The sequence below is a fragment of the Eurytemora carolleeae genome, unplaced genomic scaffold, assembly GCF_000591075.1.
Source record: "Eurytemora carolleeae unplaced genomic scaffold, Eaff_2.0 scaffold829, whole genome shotgun sequence".
Classification (NCBI taxonomy): Eukaryota; Metazoa; Arthropoda; class Copepoda; order Calanoida; family Temoridae; genus Eurytemora; species Eurytemora carolleeae.
Genome location: NW_019396759.1, coordinates 109561 through 130952, shown reverse-complemented (window position 1 = coordinate 130952; position 21392 = coordinate 109561). Strand labels below are relative to the sequence as shown.

The 21392-nt window shown below is 32.2% G+C and overlaps 1 protein-coding gene across 1 annotated transcript; it reads left to right on the top strand.

Moving 5' to 3' along the window:
* The first annotated feature begins 7772 nt into the window (after positions 1-7772).
* On the top strand, positions 7773-12137 carry LOC111708303 (uncharacterized). Its single transcript, XM_023481633.1, has 6 exons — positions 7773-7922; positions 9236-10134; positions 10191-10238; positions 10429-10479; positions 11050-11119; positions 11733-12137. Exons 1-6 carry the CDS (start codon positions 7789-7791, stop codon positions 12082-12084), a joined length of 1554 nt encoding a protein of 517 aa, XP_023337401.1. The 5' UTR covers positions 7773-7788; the 3' UTR covers positions 12085-12137.
* The last annotated feature ends 9255 nt before the right edge of the window (positions 12138-21392 follow it).

Below are 21392 nucleotides of genomic sequence, written 5' to 3'. Positions count from 1 at the left end.
TCAAAATTTTTACCCCCCCCTACAGAATCCTTATATCCGCCCCTGCCCTGGACCAATTTGCCTTAAATTTAGATAAGGGAACTCGGGAGAGCCACAGGAATGATCTTTGCTTAGTTTTGCGATTCTAAGTTGACTAGATCGACTTTTATCGAAAAATTGTTAAAATCGTAAGTTACGGCAAAGCGCGAATAATCGGTGGGACTAACTATGACCCCCCTGTGCAACAACGCTGGGTTCCCAAGCTAGTATATTTATAAAATTTTATAAGATTTTGCACAATATAAGAAATTTTAAACTCATGACGAGCTTTTAATGTTTAAAACGAAGAAATGCCTAGTTGAATAAGTTTAGAATTGCAAGGAATTCGGCAAGATTCTAAAAATTGCATGCAAATATAATCTTTTTGCATTGATAACGCTTATTTGATTTGAAAAACCACAATATCTTAATGTACAATTAAGTGAAATCATTTTCTGATTTCAAGTAACAACTTCCTGCTTTCAGGTAACAACTTTCTGCTTTTGGGAAGGAAAGTAAATAGACATGAGTGAAAGAAATTACGAAATTGAAGAACAAGTTTTAAACTTTATTCATCAATGCTTCTTAATTAAATCTTGGTTGGTAAATAAAGCTCTGTTTCCTCAAGGAAAGTATTTATTTAATAAGAGGTCACTTGTAAAATTTTCCACACATTTTTGTGACCGTATTTAGGCCTAGTGTGAGTCATGCTTGACTTTTCCTGGCAATTTTCCAGGATCAGACCTTCAAGTTTATTCAAAACTTAATACACTTTCTACAATATATATATATATATATATATATATATATATATATATATATATATATATATATACATACAATTTTAACTTACATACACTTTCTACACATATACTGTAATGTCTATTGTCTATACATATACACAATTTCTATATATATGTACATTTTCTACATACTACACTTTTTACATATAGATGTACACTTTCAACATGCGTTCCCGACTTGAAACGCGTTCCTGATAATAAAAATGCGTTCCTGATTGTTCAAGTAATTTCCGTTTGTTCTTTTAATAAAAGTTTCAATGTTTTTAAGAACATGTTCTACGTATTCTTTTTTTCGGAACAATGGGAATGTTCTTGATAATTTCGTTCGTTCTTGTGAAAGAACGATCCTTCCCCAGGAACGACGCCCAGTCCTAGTTACATAAACTTACATACTCTCTATACTACAGGGTGTCCCACGAAACATGCCAGTTGGTGAATGTTTCCACTATTTGTTCAGTTGTTTGATACCAAAGATCAATACAAATATTAAATGGGAGTCAGGTTATATTAAAATTGATTTCAAAGTAAAATATAATCAAGCAAAAGATTTGTTTAACTAAAAATAACTATTTATAAACGTCATGTTCAGTGGCACGGAACACCCTGTACGTTTATGTGAGATTTTGAGGTTGATAATTACGTTACAAAATGTCGTCTTCTACATGGAAAAATCTTTTTGTACCGACGAAATCTATTGACAAAAACCTAGAGTTATCATTACCCCCAAACTTTAATTTTCTCAATAAACTTTTTTCTTTTTCTTGTGACAACAAATCTGAAATCAAAATTAAACCATAACGACATTTGCTTTTAAATTATTTCTATAACGTCGTCTTCCAAATTAAGAAGTACAGACGACATTTTGTTTTATTGTACGAGTTAAAAAAAAAACCACCAAAAAACAAGTATTTTACATTAAACGTATGCAAGCAATGCAAATTAAAAACAACGATAACCAGAAACATATAACAGACAGATGAGTTAGAAATATATAGAAGCAGACCATGTAAAGGACAGACTAGTTAAAAACAGAGAGAAACTGAACAATATTAAAGACAAACGCACTAAAAATAGAGAGAAACAGAAATATATAACAGACAGACAAGCTAAATTAGAGAGAAACAGAACCCCTTAACAGACAGATAAGAAAAAAAACAGAGAGAAACAGAACCAATCAAGTATAACAGACACACAAACTAGAAACAGGCACAAACAGAACCATGTAACAGACAGAAAAGCTAGAAACAGAACCAAATAACAGATAGACAATGTACAAACAGAGAGAAATAGAAGACAACCGATGTGGAGTATATAGTATATTTCTTGCTTGTCTGTGTAAACAGACAAGCAAGAAATTGAGAGAAACAGAACCAGAAAACAGGGCCAAATAACAAACAGACAAGCTAAAACAGAAAGAAACAGAACCAGATAACAGACAGACGAGCAAGAATTAGAGAGAAAAAGAATTAAATTACAAAAAGCCAAGCTAAAACAGAAATAAAAAATATGCCGAAAACAAGCAGAAATGAAAGTAGATAACAGATAAGCCGAAAACAAGCCGAGATTAAAGTAGATAACAGACAAGCCGAAAACAAGCCGTAATGAAAGTTGATAACAGATAAGCCAAAAACAAGCCGTAATAAAAGTAGATAACAGATAAGCCAAAAACAAGCCGTAATAAAAGTAGATAACAGATAAGCCGAAAACAAGACGAGAAAAAAGTAGATAACAGATAGGCCAAAAACAAGCCGTAATAAAAGTAGATAACAGATAAGCCGAAAACAAGCCAAGATGAAAATAGATAACAGATAAGCTAAAACAAGCAGTAATGAAAGTTGATATCAGATAATCCAAAAACAAGCCGTAATAAAAGTAGACAACAGATAGGCCGAAAACAAAACAAGGTGAAAGTAGATAGCAGATAAGACAAAAACAAGCCGTAATAAAAGTAGATAACAGATAAGCCGAAAACAAGGCGAGATAAAACTAGATAACAGATAAGCCAAAACAAGTCGTAATAAAAGTAGATATCAGATAAGCCGAAAACAAGCATGGTAATAAAAGTAGATAACAGATAAGCCGAAAACAAGCTGTAATGAAAGTAGATAACAGAGAAGCCAAAAACAAGTATGGTAATGAAAGTTGATTACAGATAAGCCAAAAACAAGCCATAATGAAAGTAGATAACAGGTAGGCCGAAAACAAGCGGTAATAAAAGTAGATAACAGATAAGCCAAAAAACAAGCCGAAATAAAAGTAGATACCAGAAAAGCCAAAAACAAGCGGTAACAAAAGTAGATAATAGATAAGCCGAAAACAAGCAGTAATGGATGTAGATAACAGATAAGCCGAAAACGTACAAGCTGTAATAAAAGTAGATAACAGATAAGCCGAAAACAAGCTGTAAAAAAGTAGATAGCAGATATACTGAAAACAAACCGCAATAAAAGCAGATAGCAGACCAGCCGAAATCTAGCTGAAATAAAAGCAGATAGAAAGCAAGCCAAAAACAAGCCGAAATGAAAGCAAATACTCACAAGCCGAAATAAAAGCAGACCATAAACAAGCCGAAAATATGCAAATTCAAACAAGCCTTAAAAAATGAAAGCAGATAACAGACAAGCCAAAAAAAATCTGAAATAAAAACAGATATCACTTTCATGACTAGCCGAAAACCATTATAAATGAAATAACAGACAAGTCGAAAAGAAATAAAAGTAAATACACACAAGCCAAAACAAGCCGAAGTAGATAACAGGGTTAAATTCTCGCATGATTTTACTATTTCCGGCGGATCAAATGTTTTTGCTGGATCTCTCTATGCTATAGAGAAGTATAGGACGGTAGACGGGTTCAAATTTGAACCGGACGGCGCCAACTTTTTTAATATTGAAGGAAGAGAGGGGGAGGAGGGGGAGAAGTAGAAAGTAAATAGAAGTTTTTTGATAAAAACGTGAAATCCGTTAAACTTGGAAAGAAAATCCACAAATCAAATAAAATTCAATGCACATGAAAACCTTGAGCTGAACATTTAAAATTAAAGAAATAGAAACAATAAGAAGTTTCACCCATATTTCAACCATCAAGGTATTGAGTATAGAATGGCAACCTGCCTGATTTTAGAGCAGCTGGTGTACTTTTTTGGTTGAAAGAAGCAGGCGCGCAACAAAACATTCAGCAAGGGGGGGGGGCAAAAGGGAAAATAATTCACCCGTAGCAAGAAAAAAAATGTTTTCCCCCCCTAAAAATTTCTGGGGGGGGGGGCAAGAAAAATGTGCATTTTAAATGGCCTGCTATTGTAATTTTAGATGCCTGATTCACAGAGGTACCCTTGACACTTTGATTTTGAATTTTTAAAGCTTGGAAAGTCTTACCTTCTCTTTATTTTTTTCATTGTTTCCTTGGCAAGAAATAAGCCAGTCAAAAAAACATATATAAATTCATACTTGATCATACCTAGAATCGATGGTTACTTGCAATTACGTTTACACTCCCTTTTAATCCCTTTAAATCTCATTAAATCCTTTTTAATCCCTTTTAACCCCTTTAAATCCCTTTAAATCCCATTAAATCCCTTTTAACCCCTTTAAATCCCCTTTAATTCCTTTAAATCCCTTTTAATCCCTTTGTATCCATTTTAATCCATTTAAATCCTTTTTAATCCCTTTAAATCCCTTTAACCCCTTTTAAATCCCCTTTAATTCCTTTAAATCCCTTTTAATCCCTTTGTATCAATTTTAATCCCTTTAACTCCCTTTTCATCCCTTAAATCCCTTTTAACCTCTTTAAATCCATTTTAAACCCTTTAAATGCCTTTCAACCCCTTTAAATCGATTTTTATCCCTTTAAATCCCTTTAAACCCTATTAAATTCCCTTTAATTCCTTTTAATCCCTTTAAATCCCTTTGCATCCCTTAAATCACTTTTAACCTCTTTAAATCCATTTTAATCCCTGTAAATCCCTTTTAATTCCTTTAAATTCCAAAAAAATCAGTTGATCGACAATACTAAAAAAATATAACCATGCTAAATTATATTAAATCCTTGATAGAAAAAAACTTTCTTGCAATCAGTAAAAATTTTGTAAAAAAAGTCACCTGTAAACATTTTAGCTTGAATTTTCAAGTTACCCTCCAAGCAAAAACGATACCCTTAAAATCTTTTCCTGGTCAACATGTGGAAGATAATTTCTTGGTTTAAAACGTTTAATTCTGATAATTCCTATACGTTTTCCCACAGCATAAATGCGCAAGTCACTTTTGTAGAGAATCTACAATTGAAAATAATCAGTTTTTTAAATAAAAATATTTAATACTTAACCTGACAAACCTTTAAAGGGTACCGTTGTGAATCGGGCATTGTAATTTTTGCATGGATTGTCAATGGTCCCTTAACTTACGCGTACAGTCCCTTTAATAATAATGTTTTATCTCTGATCAATTACTCTCTGTAAATTTCATTTATTTATCAAATTCCTCGTATTTTTTAATTTAAGGACACATAATTGACCAATCGGCTCGGCCGTTTTTACGTTTAATTGGGAAGAAATTAATAAACAAAATACTAAATGTTGTCCTTATTTAAAATGTTTTATCCTGATTCCACCACGCCCTCGCATCAAACTAATAAAAAAATCCTTTTTTTCCTTTTTACATTNTGTTATTCAAGGCATGTGTATCTTATCTCAAACTTATCATAGTAAGTGTAATTATGGCAAACTTATTTTGACAAGTGAATTGTATCTATGGTAATTGTTATTCAAGGCATGTGTATCTTATCTCAAACTTATCATAGTAAGTGTAATTATAGCAAACTTATTTTGACAAGTGAAAATTTTCGAATAATTGTGCAGAATGATAAATTTAATTTGAATTCAACTTTCGTAAGAAAAGTAGAATTCAGAATCTTTTGATGTGTAAAATTATTTATCATTTCCTATCAATGTTATCATAATTAGTTGGACCCTAATTATAATCAATCAATTATTTTAATTCTTGAATCTTAGATTTCAAGATTTCTTTAGTTAAATATTTAATGTGAGCAGGAAATAATGTTCTTCTAAATACGGAAATTGATAAAAAAAAAAAAACACGAAATGATGGCCTCAGTGAAATTTTGGGTCATGGCATTGATTTATAAAACAATAGTAAACGCACAAGTAAGGATAGGAATGATTTAATTTACAGGGTGTCCCAATAAACATAGAAATTCAGTGACGAATTCTAGATCATCTTTTCTAAGAATTAGCATAATTGCTAGATTTTATTTATGAAAACGTTAAATGCACGCCTGTAAATATGTGTCTATAATGTCTCCGCAAGTGAACAGCATGAAAACTAACAAGTTTAGTCTGTTTGTATATTGTAATTTTCTTGTTTTACAAAGTGTCAATACGTCATAAACAAACAAATTGTAAACAAAACAGACAAAATCTTATGAATTACAGGTTTCTCAGAAGGTATTGCACTATATTAATCAAATGATTATGTTAAAAGACGATATTAAAATGTCACTCAATTCCCATGTTTATTGAGACACCCTATACACTGCACTGGTATGAGATTTGCATGTGTGTGTACTATCGTTGCATGATTTAAACCTGGTGCGGTACAAGAATTTACAAAAGGTTATAATATGCAAGGAAAGTTATTTCAGAGGTGTATGCATCTTTTGTACTGCAAGATGGATGTCACAGTCTGACATGGGATCCATCTGTCACATAAAAAAACAATGAAATATTCTGGTCATTATAGACTATTATGTGAATTATCAAAATTATAAAAATTAAATGCTTTTATCCTCCTCAGACACTAAACGAACACTGATGAATCTATTCTTGTTTACAAATTCCGCCTAGAGAAAACTGGTTTCAATATGTATGCAGAGTGTACGCAACTGCAATTAACTTTCCTTGCATTATAACCTTGGATTTACCAGTCTATTGTAATCCTGCTACATAAACATTTACTCATACTAACCCGTCTGGTGAACCTAGTGAATTTAATATCCAACAAATGTAGGCTGGCAGAATCCATGTAGAAATTTTAACGGTGACAAGCTCGGGAAGCCAGCTTTGTCTTTCTCAATAGTTAACTAACTTTTACTAGAATAGTCAAACCAACCTAAGAACATTTCTCTTCTTCTACCAAGTTCCTACAATCAAAACTTGAGGCAAATCGGTCATATGGAGTTATGATCAGACATACAAAAAATTAGACAAACCAACACCCAAACATAGATCACTATTATATGCTGGCATGCCATAACAGATTTACCCAAAATAAGATTAGCAACTACTGTGTCTGTATTGCATTTTTTTGTTATCTTTGTTTCTTGTAATTGTGCTCTGGCAAAAATGGCAAAAAAGTTACGTTTTACATTGAAACAAATCATCTAACTAATGTTAAGGTGTTTAAACAGTATATTGGGTCTGTCCTAGTATACGATTTTTGGATCAATTTTGTACATGGGTGTGACAGGAAGTTTCTTAACTTAACCTAACCCGTGGCCGCAGCGCTCTGCCCCCTAGCCCATCCTAGCCGCAGCGCTCGGCCCAGAAAGTGTATTAACTAACCTAACCCGTGGCCGCAGCGCTCGGCCCCCTAGCCCATCCTAGCCGCAGCGCTCGTATCGATCTCCACTTTATGTACGATCGGAACAGATCGGAATGAAAAAGCAGAGCAATTTCATTCCTCAGGCGGAATTCCTCAAGCCAGAAATCAGAATTCGGATCAAAAGAAATTTTCCAGGTGGACACTGTTCCGTTGAGACCGTCAGGTTAAAAGTTGTGTCACTTGAACAAAACCTTTTGCAGTGGATATATATATGTCTAAAAATATTATAACAACCAATTTTAAAAAATAATCAAGAATAATAAAAAAAAGGTAATTCAGAAATTGGGCATTTCAAAATTAGGGATGGTATGTAAGGCAAAAAGACATTAAAAAAACTGAATTTCTATAAATGCATGGTAATTTTAGGATCAGTACTTTCCAAGGATTGGATTCTCAGTGCTGCACATTGTTTCGAAGCCCTGGTATATTCAAAGGACGAGAAGATATGTGCTGAAGTGTCTGCTCAAGGCGGGTTCTTTATCAACAAGTAGGTTTAGAAATATGTGATAATAAAGCAGATTCTAAAACATTTTTTCTCTTTGACTTTCATATAGGGTTTCCACAAATTGACCATATTGTTTGCGCAAAAAGTTGCATAATTTTCGCGCAAATTTATTCAAAGGTTTTATTCAAAAAGAAATTGAGTTTTTTGCCAAAAGCTCAAATTTTCTATTCCCTCTATCTTTGTAACTTGATGGTGTGAACCTTATATATTTCAAACTCAGACTATTTAATCTAACAGAATTTATAAGTTATAAATATCAGAGGTCTACAAGTACAACATTAAAATCCAAAGAGAGATAATCAGATGTTTGTGGCAGAAACTCAATTCCTTTACACACAAATAAATTATGATTCTGCTGCTCCCAATGGGCTACTTTAAGTTACAAAATCTTTTAATTGAGGGACAAAGATTAATAGATTAGAAATTAGAAAGTTGAAAATTGAAAATTGATGTATAGTACGTTTTTAGATGTCTGAATCTCTGTGTGGTGTTAAACTTTGATATTTCAAGTATTGACTACTGCTAGTCGAATGCATATGATTAAAATAGAAAAAACACTGAAACTTAGTCTTCAATTTTTATACAGTCTCGACTTTGAAGTGTTGCAATGGCCTGGCCTTTGGTTTTACCTCACCAACCCACTGATACTTTTTTGTAGGCCTAGACAAATACATTTTAAAAATTCTATGTTTCTGTTTCTATCAAGTTTAAAATGTGTAATTGTCAAAATACTGCTCGACTTTGTGTGATATCACGCACATCTTGACTTGCAGTGTGCCATTATGCATCAGATTGCAAAAAAGAAAGAGTTTTAGGCAAGTAATCAGCTCCTTTTCAAAAATTACAAAAATATGCAAAGAAGTGCAATCTCATAGACAACTAATTTATACAGTTTACACTTTTATTTAAACTTTTATTGAGAATTTGTTCCACAAAATTGTGCAAAGAAGAATAACGCAAAAGCGGAATGGTGAAATTTTGCGCAAAGTTAAGTTTGAGAATGATTGTGCAAAGTGCTTTTCTTTCAAGCAAAAATGTAGCGCAGATAAAGCAAAAACTTGTACTTTTTATTAAAATGCACAATTTTTTTGCAAATGAAAACCCTTTTTAAAATTAGTTTATTTGGCAGCAAAAGAAAATTAACTAATATAAAATTGCTTATATTTACTAAAAAATAAGCTATTTTTGATTGAATATAAGGGAATTAATGTTGCTTATTTAGCAGCCATTTCACTTTTGCTGCAAAAAAACTATAAGGAAATTTTCTTGCACATCAAATTGAAAATCTATTCTAGAAGAAACCAGACAGTAAAGTGTTTGATTACTGAGAATGAAGATATCAAGATCTATCCCATTAAACCTATTGCTAAAGCCTATATCATGATGAATGAAATAGGAAAAGAGGTCAGTGAAGAAAGGGGAGAGATAATTCAAATAGAATACTTTGTACGACACAAGAACAGTTATAGAGAACACGGCTATGGAACTTATGGAGGCTATGACATTACTATGGCAAAATTGGTGTCCCCAACAAATGTGGAGCCAGCTTGCATTCCAACTCCTGATTTTAAAGATTCGGGTCTTGGATCTGGATATGATAACATTCAAAATGTTCAGGTGGCAGGATATGGAAAATATTATAGATCAGAATGCTTGACTGATGAGTTGGGCCCGTCAGTTAACCATGATTGTGATAAAAATTCAAAGTGTGACACTTCTCAAAACCCCCCTATAAGTCCAGAATGCAAAGAATTCCTTGCTAACAACCCTGAAGTTGAAAAAGAGTTTAGCAGCAAAAATTTGCACAAAATAGTAGTGCAGGCTCAGGATAAATGGCCTGTTGACTGCTTTAGAAAAACCTCCTATCAGGAAGGTTCAGAGGGATGGTGTTCAGTTTCGGAGGATGCTACACAGATTGGAAAGCTGTCTAAAATTTCTTCATGGGGGTTCTGTAGCAGAAATTGCTTTCTTAAAAAAAATGTTTCAAATGATGAACCTAACGATAATGTATTTAGAAGCAAAGAAAATGTTGATATTCTGGATGATGAGCTTTGTAATAAGTTTTTAATGGCTGCTTTAGGTAAAAAAAATCTTAAGTATGTACCAGAGCTTTTGTGCATAGGTTATTATAAAAAATCGAACATCAAGATGTACACCGTCACACCTGGTGGCAAGGCTGTTGCAGGCCCAGATGGTAGGTATTACAAACTTTTTTGAAATTTTCTTGATTTATTTTTCTGTTGTATTTAGAAATCTATCAGTATGTTACAGCTGCAGGAGTGTGCCATGGGGATTCTGGTGAGCCAAGATCATCATTTATTAAGAAGATTTTTTTCTTAAATAATTGAAAAGAAAAATGTGATGTTTAAATTACAAATGTGCTTAAGAATAGCAGATGCATCGCTACAAAAAAGTTAGAAAAATAGTATACTCTAGAGTTCAATAGTTGATATTATAATTGGTAAAGCTTTAAAATCATGTTTTTTAGGAGGACCTGTGTTTGTAAAAGATGAAAAATCTGGAAAATTTGTTGTTTTAGGTAAGTAATCAAATTTCTGTTAAATTATCAACGATTTTTACAACTTCATGATTTCTGAATTCAAAGTTTCAAGACAAATCTTTTAGTATCAATGTTTTTTGAAGAAATTAAATTGGCCTTTATTAGTGAATTATTCAATTTTTAATTTTATAAAAACTGGTTTCCAGTTGGCAATTTCAATATGCATAAAAATCGCCTTTTTACATATTGTTTTAATATTCAAAAACAATCCAATGCAAATAGAGGGGAGTGCAATGGCCAAAGTTGATCACCCATAAAATTTACACCAAGTTTTTTTTGCAGTTTTTCAATTTCTTAGCATATGTCTCCCTGTGGGATCCATTGGTTCCCTCAACAAATTCCAGCCAATTTCATCCAGCTGTTTTGGCATCTATAGTAAACATTTTGTATTTATGATAAATTGCCATTAATTTTTTCAAATCCACCTTCTTTTATGTCATACTTAAAAAAAAATATTTCTAACTCAATACTTTAAGTACAATCCAACAATTTTTGTAAAAGTGTTGACTATGATAAAAACCGAAAATTTCATGAAAAGCTTTATATTAGGAGTGGTAAGTGGTGGTAGAGGAAGACTAGGACACTGTGGAGGAATGAATAACCCTACTCATTATGCAAGGTGATTTATTTTATTCAGAAAGTAAATTGAGAAACAGTAAAAATAAATGATTGATTAACTTCATCATTGTGGACGGTGGTCCATGGAATTTAAAATCCAACCCATTATGCACTGTAAATTTTAAATACAGTTGACCTATTAACAGGGGGCGGAAACGTCATGTGTGTGTGTCTGTACCAAAAGAGGGTGTGTCAGTTTACTGTACCAAAGGTTTGTACTGTAGGTTTATACAGTACGTAAGAATCTCGGGATTTGTACAGTCTAGGAGAGTACATTTGTTTATTGTTAATTGTTTACATATGTTTAATATACATGTAATATATTATTTACATATTTAAGTAAACACTGTAAAGCCAAATTTTCATGCAAAGAATATAATTTTATTAAGATTACAATAAACTACTCATTATTCAAATTTAATTATAATCGACGACATTGTTCTACAATTTCCTTGACTGTAGTCATGTTGTGTGTCTGTACCAGAAGAGTGTGTGTCAGTTTACTGTACTGGTCTGCAAAGCAGTGCGACTGGCTTTCTCTTGCCGGACCAGCGCCATTTCCGTTCCCTTTATTCCTGTTCCCTGCCTATTAATTCAATTTAATTTCTCTTTAGAGTTAAACGACTTGCGGGATGGATAAAAAATGCCATCGGTCCTGATGTAAAGGATGTGTGTGAGATTGGTAATCCTGCAGGAGAGGAAGCAACTTTATCAAATGCAATTCTAACCAACCCCAACACAAGCTTGACAAGTTTAAGCCATGTAGCACAAAACACTGCTGCTGTGCCGTTGACAAACTTAGGATCATCTCAAGGGATTGGTAATCCTGAAGATATAGAAGCAACATTATCCAACATTATTCCAACTAAACCCCAAGAAAAAGCAGATGGTTTGCCTTTGACAAAATTGGAATCAAAACAAAGAAGACCTCATAAATCATATTCTTTTAATTTAAATTTAATTTGAAATTTAATTTAATTAAAGTTCCAAATGGGGGGGGGGGGGAATATATTTTATTTTGCAATAAATGTTTTAAACTTTACACTCAAAATTATGAATGAACCCATGCAACAAACAAAACTTGACTCTCAACTTTGCCTTTTTAAGTTGATTTTAAGTCAACTTTTTAAGTCAAGTTTAAGTAAAATTTTTAAAATGTGTTTAAATAGACTATTTTTATTGACTTTCAAAGTCAAAGTTTTTTACCACTTTTAAACACTACGGTATTACCAATTTTAAACATATATTTAAACCAGTTGCCTGCTTTCTCTCAAGCAGAACTGACCTACTATGTAGTCACAGAATTGCAGCTGGGGAAGCGCTGAGTTTAGTTTCGCATCTTGTATCCTACAGCATAGATTAAAACAAAGATTAATCTTCGGCTTGGTGCACTGAATGAGAAGTTTAACCTCTTGTGAAAATACAAGCCATGCACAACGATACCAGTTTTCACTCAACCAGATGTGAGGACTGGACTGCCATGGAAGATACCTGCATATGGGGTGCAGTTATGGGTAAATTCCTTAATTCCCCTAACTGGGAAACAGTATAAAATGAAGGATCACAGGGAGAAATCCCCTATACCCTTCTTCATACAAACCTCCTTATCTCTCTCCTACCTGCTCCACAACTCAATGTTAAAAGAACTATTTGGAAAGGCCTTAAAGTGTAAAAACAAGTAACAAGAAGCAAGAGGAAAGAAAAAATTGAACAGAAAGAAAAAAGTAGAAGGGAAATCTCTTGACAGTAGAGATGGTTGCTTAAAGCAAGATAAACAAGAAAGAAGAAGAAAACTTTGAACAGGAAAAATTAGAAGGGGATTTGAGCTTTACACTATCTATTTTTTTCACCGATAGCAAATAAAGACAAATACACAGGATGGCAGACGTCCCATCCCCCCCTCTATGTCCTACTCAAGATAAAAAAATGGAAAATGTGTTAAACGCCCCCTCACCCCTCTCCCCCTCCATCAAGAAAATTTTATTGAAATTGTGTTAGCTAGGAATGCAGGGAAGGGAGAGAGTAACCTTGCCACTCTCAATATATAGAATTTAGATACAGGGCTCCAAAAAATAGTTCTGCCTCTGCAATTTTGCTAGCTGTGGAAAACATCCAAAAAATTCTTTATTTATATTTCCAAAATTAGCCAAAGTATGATTGAAGGATGGACAAGGAATGGACAATCAAGAAGAAAGAATGAAAAAACAAGAAATATAGAAGTCTCAAAATGTTTCCATCTGATATCATATTGAAATTTAAAAATATTGTAAAATTTAATTAAAATAAATTATTAAAGTTAAAAAAACATATATTTAAACTGGCACACCCATACATATTCATGGCCCATATCAACGTTTATTCATCAATCAATCATTGTAAATTTTTGAATTCTTACAAATTGATTCCATCAAAAATCATAAAAATCTTAAAAATGCTAGCTGTCATAGGGCTAAAAAGAATAATTTTATATAAAATGTAGAGACATCTGGTAAGCAACATCTTTCCAATAGAAGTTGTGAAAAAGTCAAATTTAAAGACCAGAAAAAGTTGAATTTTTGACTAGCTTAAAACTGGGGTTGAAAAGTTGACTTTTTACAACTTTTTGTTCCGAGTTTATGACAAGTTTAATACTGGGATGAAAAAGTAATATTTTTACTGCTTTTTACCAAGTTTTGACTAGTTCAAAACTTGGATGAAAAATCAACTTCTTACCACTTGTTTTCAAAGTTTTGACTAGTTTAAAACTGATAGACTTTTTACCACTTTTTTCCCATGTTTTTTACTAGTTTACAACTGAGAAGAAAAAGTCGATTTTTTATGACTTTTTATCCCAACTTTTTGACTAGTTCAAAACTGTGATGAAAAAGTTGACTTTTTATCTCTTTTTGTTCCAAGTTTTAGACTAGTTCAAAATTGAGATGAAACATCAACTTTTGTACAACATTTTATGAAAAAGTTTACTTTTATCCAGGTTTTTTTCACAAGGTTTTCCCCATTTCAAAATTGGGATGAAAAGTTTGTGAACTAGTTATCAAAAGTCAACTTTTATCAAACTTTGAGCTGACATTAAAGGTGACTTTTCTAAACTAATTTTTAACTTCCCAGTTAATTCTGTTCGCTTGGTAATGCTATTTTGCAAAACAATTATTTATCTTTATTATATTATGAAGATTTATTCACACACAAAGATATAAATACATATATAAAGGGTGTAGTTTAAATTTGTTTAAATAAATTTCTAAATATATAGTTTTAGAAAAGAAAAAAGAAAAATATGCAAAATTATGCACAAATAGGGGACATTGATCATTACCCATTACATAACATATTTTTCATTTCAGTTATTACGTAAGCATCGAATCCTTCGACATATAAATTATTCGTTCTTGTATTTAAAAGTTCTTGTAAAACGGGAACTTTCATGGTCCAATGGGACATCAAAATATTTCATTTTTTTCTCAAATAACATTTTACTAAGATCAGAAATATTTACAGAACAATCATTTGCAATGGAAGTTTCTACCAATAACTGTGTTAAGGTCATTGTTGCATAAATTAGAAAGAAATCTAATGTAAAGCTTTGAAATTGTAAGTAAGCTTACAGTTCCTTTAAAAGTCTATGTGTTATCATTTGATTTTTAGCATACAGCCAGAATAAAATTATGATCAATTAGTTATACATTACAATTCTTAAATCTTAAATTTCAAGTTTACTATTAGTTAAATATTTAGTGTGAGCAGAAAATATTGATCTGTTAGAATCTGATATTGATAGATAAAACTCCAAAAAATGGGTTTTGAGAAATTTTGGGTCATAGCATTGATTTTCAAAACGATAGCTAAAGCAGAAGTTATAACTTTAAGAGAATAAAGATTGAATTTAGTGATTCAACAAATTCACTGCAAACCAACATGTGCATGCTCTCATGCAAAGCAGTATTTTTCCAATTACTCCTTTCAAGCTTAAGCTAAAAACTAGTGCGTTGCATTTTAAATATATTTGTCTATGGCTAGAAAAAAGTAAAAGTGAGTTTGAGGCATTGCAACACTTTGAAGTCAAGGCTTTCCAATAATGTTATTACTTACTTTAAAAGTTGTGTAGATTTCAGTGCACTGTAGATGAGACTTAAGAGACAATATTTATATAAAATTTTACATTAAAGCATTTAGTAACTACTCTACCCTCTTACATAAGTGTTTGCCCATTTTAAAAGATAAATGAATCATACCCTTTTATTCTGGTATCAACTTTACATCAAATTGAATATCAGTGTTTTAGGATTATAACTTATATCATAAAAAGCATATTGTTTTATACAAGTAGAAGCTTAAAGAATATGTTTCCAGGGACCTAAATAAGTAAAGAAATGTAGCTAAATTAGTGAAGTTTAAAAAAGTGATTTAACTTAATCTAATCACAAAATGTTAAGGCCCCAGATCCCTCTAATTCCTGTTTGAATGAAAGCAAACCTGAAATACCAAAATTAAGGTTCTCTGTTAATAAAATTTACTCAGGAATATAGTTACGATGAAGGAGCATCTAAAGAAAAAACTTCTACAGATGGGATTCGTCTTGTTGGAGCAGCAAGGTCTGACACAGCTAGGGTTTCCAGTCGTAATTTCGTTACGCGTAACACTTTCTTTCACTTACGCAGGAGCATTACGCGTACTTACGCATATATTATGTTTACGAAAGAAAGTCTAGTTTTGCGTAATTAAGGCGTAATTACGCGAAATTACGTATTACGTAACAATTCCGTAATAAATAAAGTACATATTAATTCTCAGAAATATCTTGTAAGTTAGTTGTTTTATTTAAATTAAAAGTTAAAACATCAAAATTTCATAGACGTAATTAAGGAAAAATTTCGCAAAATTACTTTGTAGAAACTACGCGAAATTGAAGTTTCGCTAATTACGCATAATTATTACAAAATTTCGCAAAATTACCTCGTAGAAATTACGCGAAATTAGGCCGTTATAGTTTCGCTTTTTACGCGTAATTATTACGCAATTTTGCGAAATTACTTCGTAGAAATTACGCGAAATTACGCCGTAATTACGCGTAATTATAGTTTTAATTATTACGCATAATCATTATGAAATTTCGCGAAATTACGTTGTAGGAATTACGCAAAATTACGCCGTAATTTCGCGAAATGGATATTTCCCCAATTACGCGTAATCCTGCGAAATTACACGAAATGAAAATTATTACGCGTAACTGCACGTAATTACGCGAAATGAATATTTCCCCAATTACGCGTAATCCTGCGAAATTACACGAAATGAAAATTATTACGCGTAACTGCACGTAATTACGCGTAAGAGAGTAATCTATTACGTTGGAAACCCTAGACACAGCCTAATATCCATTTGTTGTTGGGTTTACTATTATGGCCAGTGAGAAAGGAGAGCAGTCCATGTGTTCAGGTATGTTAGTTTTAGTTGGTGTATTTAAGGGTGAATTATGGAGTCTTAAATGTAAACATTTTAAAAACAAATAATTAAGATATTTCTGAACTTTTATTTACACAATGGTGTTGGTGTTTGTGTATTTGAGGGTAAATTATTTGAACAATGATGCTAGCAAATGTTTAGAATAAATATTGAGAAAGTTTCCAGTAAAATGTAGTAAAAATACATGACAAATTATTAATATTGAAACTTGGATGGGCATAGTATTCAATGATTCATAATCAAAAATAAAAAAATAAAACTATTGAATGTAAATGTTTATGGTTTAATTTTAATATTTCCTTTTGTTTCTCAGTTACAAAACAACTAACTTAGTGCTAGTTTTAAGCTTCTGAAACTAAAAAGTAAAACCATTATAAATAATGATTGTTTTTGTTCAAATTTGGTAAAGAATTTTTTCAAAATTGGTAAGAATTTTAAAATAAACCTTTTGAATAAATCTTTCTTTGTTTCCCTTAGAAATATGAATTTTTAAAACAACACCATCCACTCATAATTATTTACAACTTCTTTGCAGGGAAGTTAAGGGAATTTTACTTTATCAAGGGTTCTCAAACCAATTTGCTGTGCTCTGAATATTTAGTAGATAAAATTGGTTGTGGGAACCCGTGGTAATCTAAAATTTGTAATTTCCCGAAAAAGTAGATGTACACAATTTTATTGTCTTTTGAGATGAAAATGCACCAATTTTATCCCAAAAAATTTGCAGAGGGTGTTGTTATTTCACATAATTGTCCCAAGAACATTATGTAACACACCCTCTGTTGGGGAAATCATGTAATGTCAGTAATGTTTGTGAAAAGGCAGTAATAATTATTTACAACTACTGTACAGGGAAAGTAAGGGAATTTTACTTAATAAAGGGTTCGCTAGACCAATTTTGTCTGTTGGGGGAATCATAGGTCAGTATTGTTGGTGAAAAAATGGTGAAACATATTATTTATAGGATCTGTTGTTTCCCAGGATTGGATTCTCAGTGCTGCACATTGTATTTCAAGTCTGGTAGACACAAAGGACTTGAAGATGTGTGCTGAAGTGTCAGCTCAAGGGGGTTCCTACATCAACAAGTAGGTTTTAACAAATGTTATAACTAGCTTAGGAAGGGAATCTAGCTTTGCTTTTTAAATAACTTCTCCCTTTAAAGGTCAACCTACTCAACTTATGGCTTTTTGACTACAACTTTTTAACAAATACCACAAGCAAAATTTTAGGCAAATTGGTCAGAGGGTTCATAATCCAACAAATAAACAAACATACAGTGATTACTTCTTTAAATGTATGTATGGATGTCAGATTCCTAATTTTATTTGTAGAACAAATTCTAATTTTCTTGTCGCTTTTCTTTATTGACGATCCTAGGAAACACTTTTGTTTAATTTGCTGATAAATTTAATTCTGGAGCGGAGTTTTTACAGTAGTACCTCACAGTAAAATTGAAAAACATTAGGAGTAATAATGCCATGCCCTACCAATTTTAATATTTTCCTTGTTAAACACTTATGAACACTTGAGGATTAATACCTCTTTGATATCCTTTGCCGTCATACCCTGTCAGATAAATTTGATTGATGACTCAAGAAGTAATACTAATTCAAAATTGATTTCAAATTTTCAAGATTGAAATTATTTGTATAAAAACTTCCATTGTCTGCAGTCTGCACATAGATCACTAATTCAGTGTACAAGAATCCAACAATGTTTTACTATATCTTGCCCCTTCTCCCTCTCTATCAGCTATTAGTGCACAATTTTAGCCTGATGCATATGGGGTGTAGAGGATGAGTTAAATATCAACATAATGTTTATTTAGATAGTTTTCATTTATACACAACATGTAACAAATTTAGAAAGAACCAGTCTAAACAGTGTGTGATTACTGAGACTGAAGATATCAAGATCTATCCCATCAATCCTATTGCTAAAGCCTATATCATGATGAATGAAATACAAAATAAAGTCAGTGAAGAAAGTGGAGAAAAAATTCAGATAGAATACTTTGTACGCCACAAGAACAGTTATTGAGGAGGTGGAAATTATGGAACTTATGGAGGCTATGACATCACTATGGCAAAATTGATGTCACCAACAAATGTGGAACCAGCTTGCCTTCCAATTCCTAAGTTTAAAGATTCGGGTCTTGAATCTGGATATGATAACATTCAAATGTTCAGCTGGGGGGATATGGGAAATATTTCAGACCAACATGCTTGACTGATGAGTTGGGCCCATCAGCAAACCATTATTGTGAATCAAAGTCTATGTGTGACACATCTACAAACCCTCCCAGAAGTCCAGAATGCAAAGAATTCCTTTCAAATAACTCTGCAGTTGAAAAAGAGTTTAGCAGTGAAAATTTACACAAGATTACAGTGCAGTCTCAGGGAGAGAAGCCTGTGGACTGTTTCAGAAAAACATCCTACCTGGAAGGTTCAAAGGGTTGGTGCTTAGTAACAGATGATGCTTCACAGATTGGAAAGTTGTTACAAACTTCTTAATGGGGGTTCTGTAGCATAGATTGTTTTCTGAAAAATGTTGAAAACGTTGAACCTCATGATAATGTATTTAGAAGCAAAGAAAACATTGATATTCTAGATGATGAGCTTTGTAATAAATTTCTCCTGGCTTCTTATGATGAAATAGACCCTGAATATGTTCCAGAAGTGTTGTGTATTGGTTATTATAAAAAATCAAACACCAAGATTTACTCCACCCCACCTGGGAGCAAAGCTGTTGCAGGCCCAGATGGTAAATTTAGAAAACTTCTTTTCAATTTTACTAGACGTTATTTCTTTGTATTTAGAAACACATCGTTATGTTACATCTGCAGTAACCTGTAAAGGGGACTCTGGTGAGACAAAATTATCTTTGCAAATTAAGAACTTTTTAAGGATATATTTATGAATGGATTGTTTTCACTTAATAAAAAAAAATTTAGATTTTAAAACGATGAAAAACAAATACAATCTTTGTTGAAAATGATAGTTATTTTGAATTAAAAATTTAGAAGTATTTTTTTTTTGATTTTGTTCTTTGTTTCAATAATGAAGGATCGTTTTTTTATAATTTTTGACGATTGAAAACCTTCATTAATGATGACCCTTTGTTAATAATCATTAAAAACCTTTGTTAGACAAAATAATTTTTTTGTTGGAAAACCCTTAGATCAGAAAAACCTTAGGTCCAAATAAAAATTCAGGTTATTTCTTGTGATAAAAAACATGTTCCTGAAAAAAAAATTATAATTAATTGTCAATAAACTCAGATTCATCAGCAAAATTCTGTCAACAACTTTTTTTTTTAAAAACAATCAATTCAAAATTTAAAAAAATCAATTCAAAAATGAGTAGTTTGTTTGTTGAATGAAAAATCGCATGTTTTAAAGGGAGTGTTTGCGAAAAATGAAAGGGGGTATAGGGTTAATGGGATAAAAAAGCGCTTTTGATCGCTACTAATCTTACTTCTGTTGCGTCTAAGAGGAGAAAATTGTTAAAGATGTCTCATACCGAATAACATAGCGCCCATACAAATTCAGAAAATTGCAACATATGACTTAGACCGTAAAGAAATCAATTTAATTTCAAACAAATCATTCAGATATTACAACCTATAGTCATAGATTATCTTGCGCCACATTTGTATATAGTTTATATTTTATAATATTTTATTTTTTTTAGAAAACGTTTTTTAACGGATTTAAAAAAATGTGATATTTTAGGTTTTCAGACATGCAACATCTAAAAAAAATTATCATTATTATTATTATTATTATTATTAACATTATTATTATTATTATTATTATTATTATTATTATTAATATTATTATTATTATTATTATTATTAAAAAATTACAAATGTGCAGATATATTCCAAAGACAGCATTTTCACAGCTTGAAAAATCAAGTCCACCATGTGACAGCATATTGAAGGGGGAGGGGGGGTAAGACTTTTGTCTTCAGAAGGGAAAGCCTGGGAAAGTTGTAAAACTGGAGGTAGTTTTGAATAGTCTTGACCATGACCTCCCACAGATGTGGATTAAATATGGAGGAACAGGCTAACCTGGGGGTGGGACATAACACATATTGATGAAATATGACATCCTCATAAAACTGGAAAGAGTCTTAAGAGGTCTTGTGAAAGACCTCTAACAGATGTGGGGGGAGCAGGCTAAATTGGGTTTGGGGGGAAGGAGTCTAATTTTGACTTGACACAATATTTTCAAACGTTTTAATGGTTATTTCTCATTTTACAGAATATTTGGTGAAATTTAATACTTTTTGGAAAATTGGGGGTCTTGGGGAGTCTTGATGATCCCCTACACCTTGTCCAGGACGTCCTCATTTTATTGGGTAAATTAGAATGAAAAGCTTTTAAGGAGATGTTAGTGGAGGTAGAGGGTGGTGGAATAAATAACCCAACCCATTATGCAAGATAAATTCTTACTTACAGAATTGGTCCGTTGTTGTCATTACTAGATTTAATTTCTCTTCAGGATTAAAGCACTTGCTGGATGGATAAAGAATGCGATGGGTCCTGAAGTAAAGGATCTGTGTGAGATTGGTAATCCGGCAGGAGTGGAAGCAACTGAATCCTATGCAAATTTATCCAAACCACAAGCAAGCTTGACGAGTTTAAGTTGTGATGCTCAAAACTCTGCTGCCGTGTCTTTGGCTACCTTGGGATTATCACAGGGGCGACCTCCACTGTCCAATACTCAACAAAGACCAAAACTCATTAGGAAGGGCAATCACAATCTGGCTACAACTCAAAAAAGACTGCCAACCAAGAGAAAATCATGG

Excerpts from the sequence above, each read along its gene's own strand:
- LOC111708303 (XM_023481633.1), top strand. The coding sequence starts at position 7,789 with ATGGTAATTTTAGGATCAGTACTTTCCAAGGATTGGATTCTCAGTGCT. Across the intron at positions 10,135-10,190 it reads GGCTGTTGCAGGCCCAGATG|AAATCTATCAGTATGTTACA; the intron begins GTAGGTATTACA and ends TGTTGTATTTAG. Across the intron at positions 10,480-11,049 it reads TGGAAAATTTGTTGTTTTAG|GAGTGGTAAGTGGTGGTAGA; the intron begins GTAAGTAATCAA and ends GCTTTATATTAG.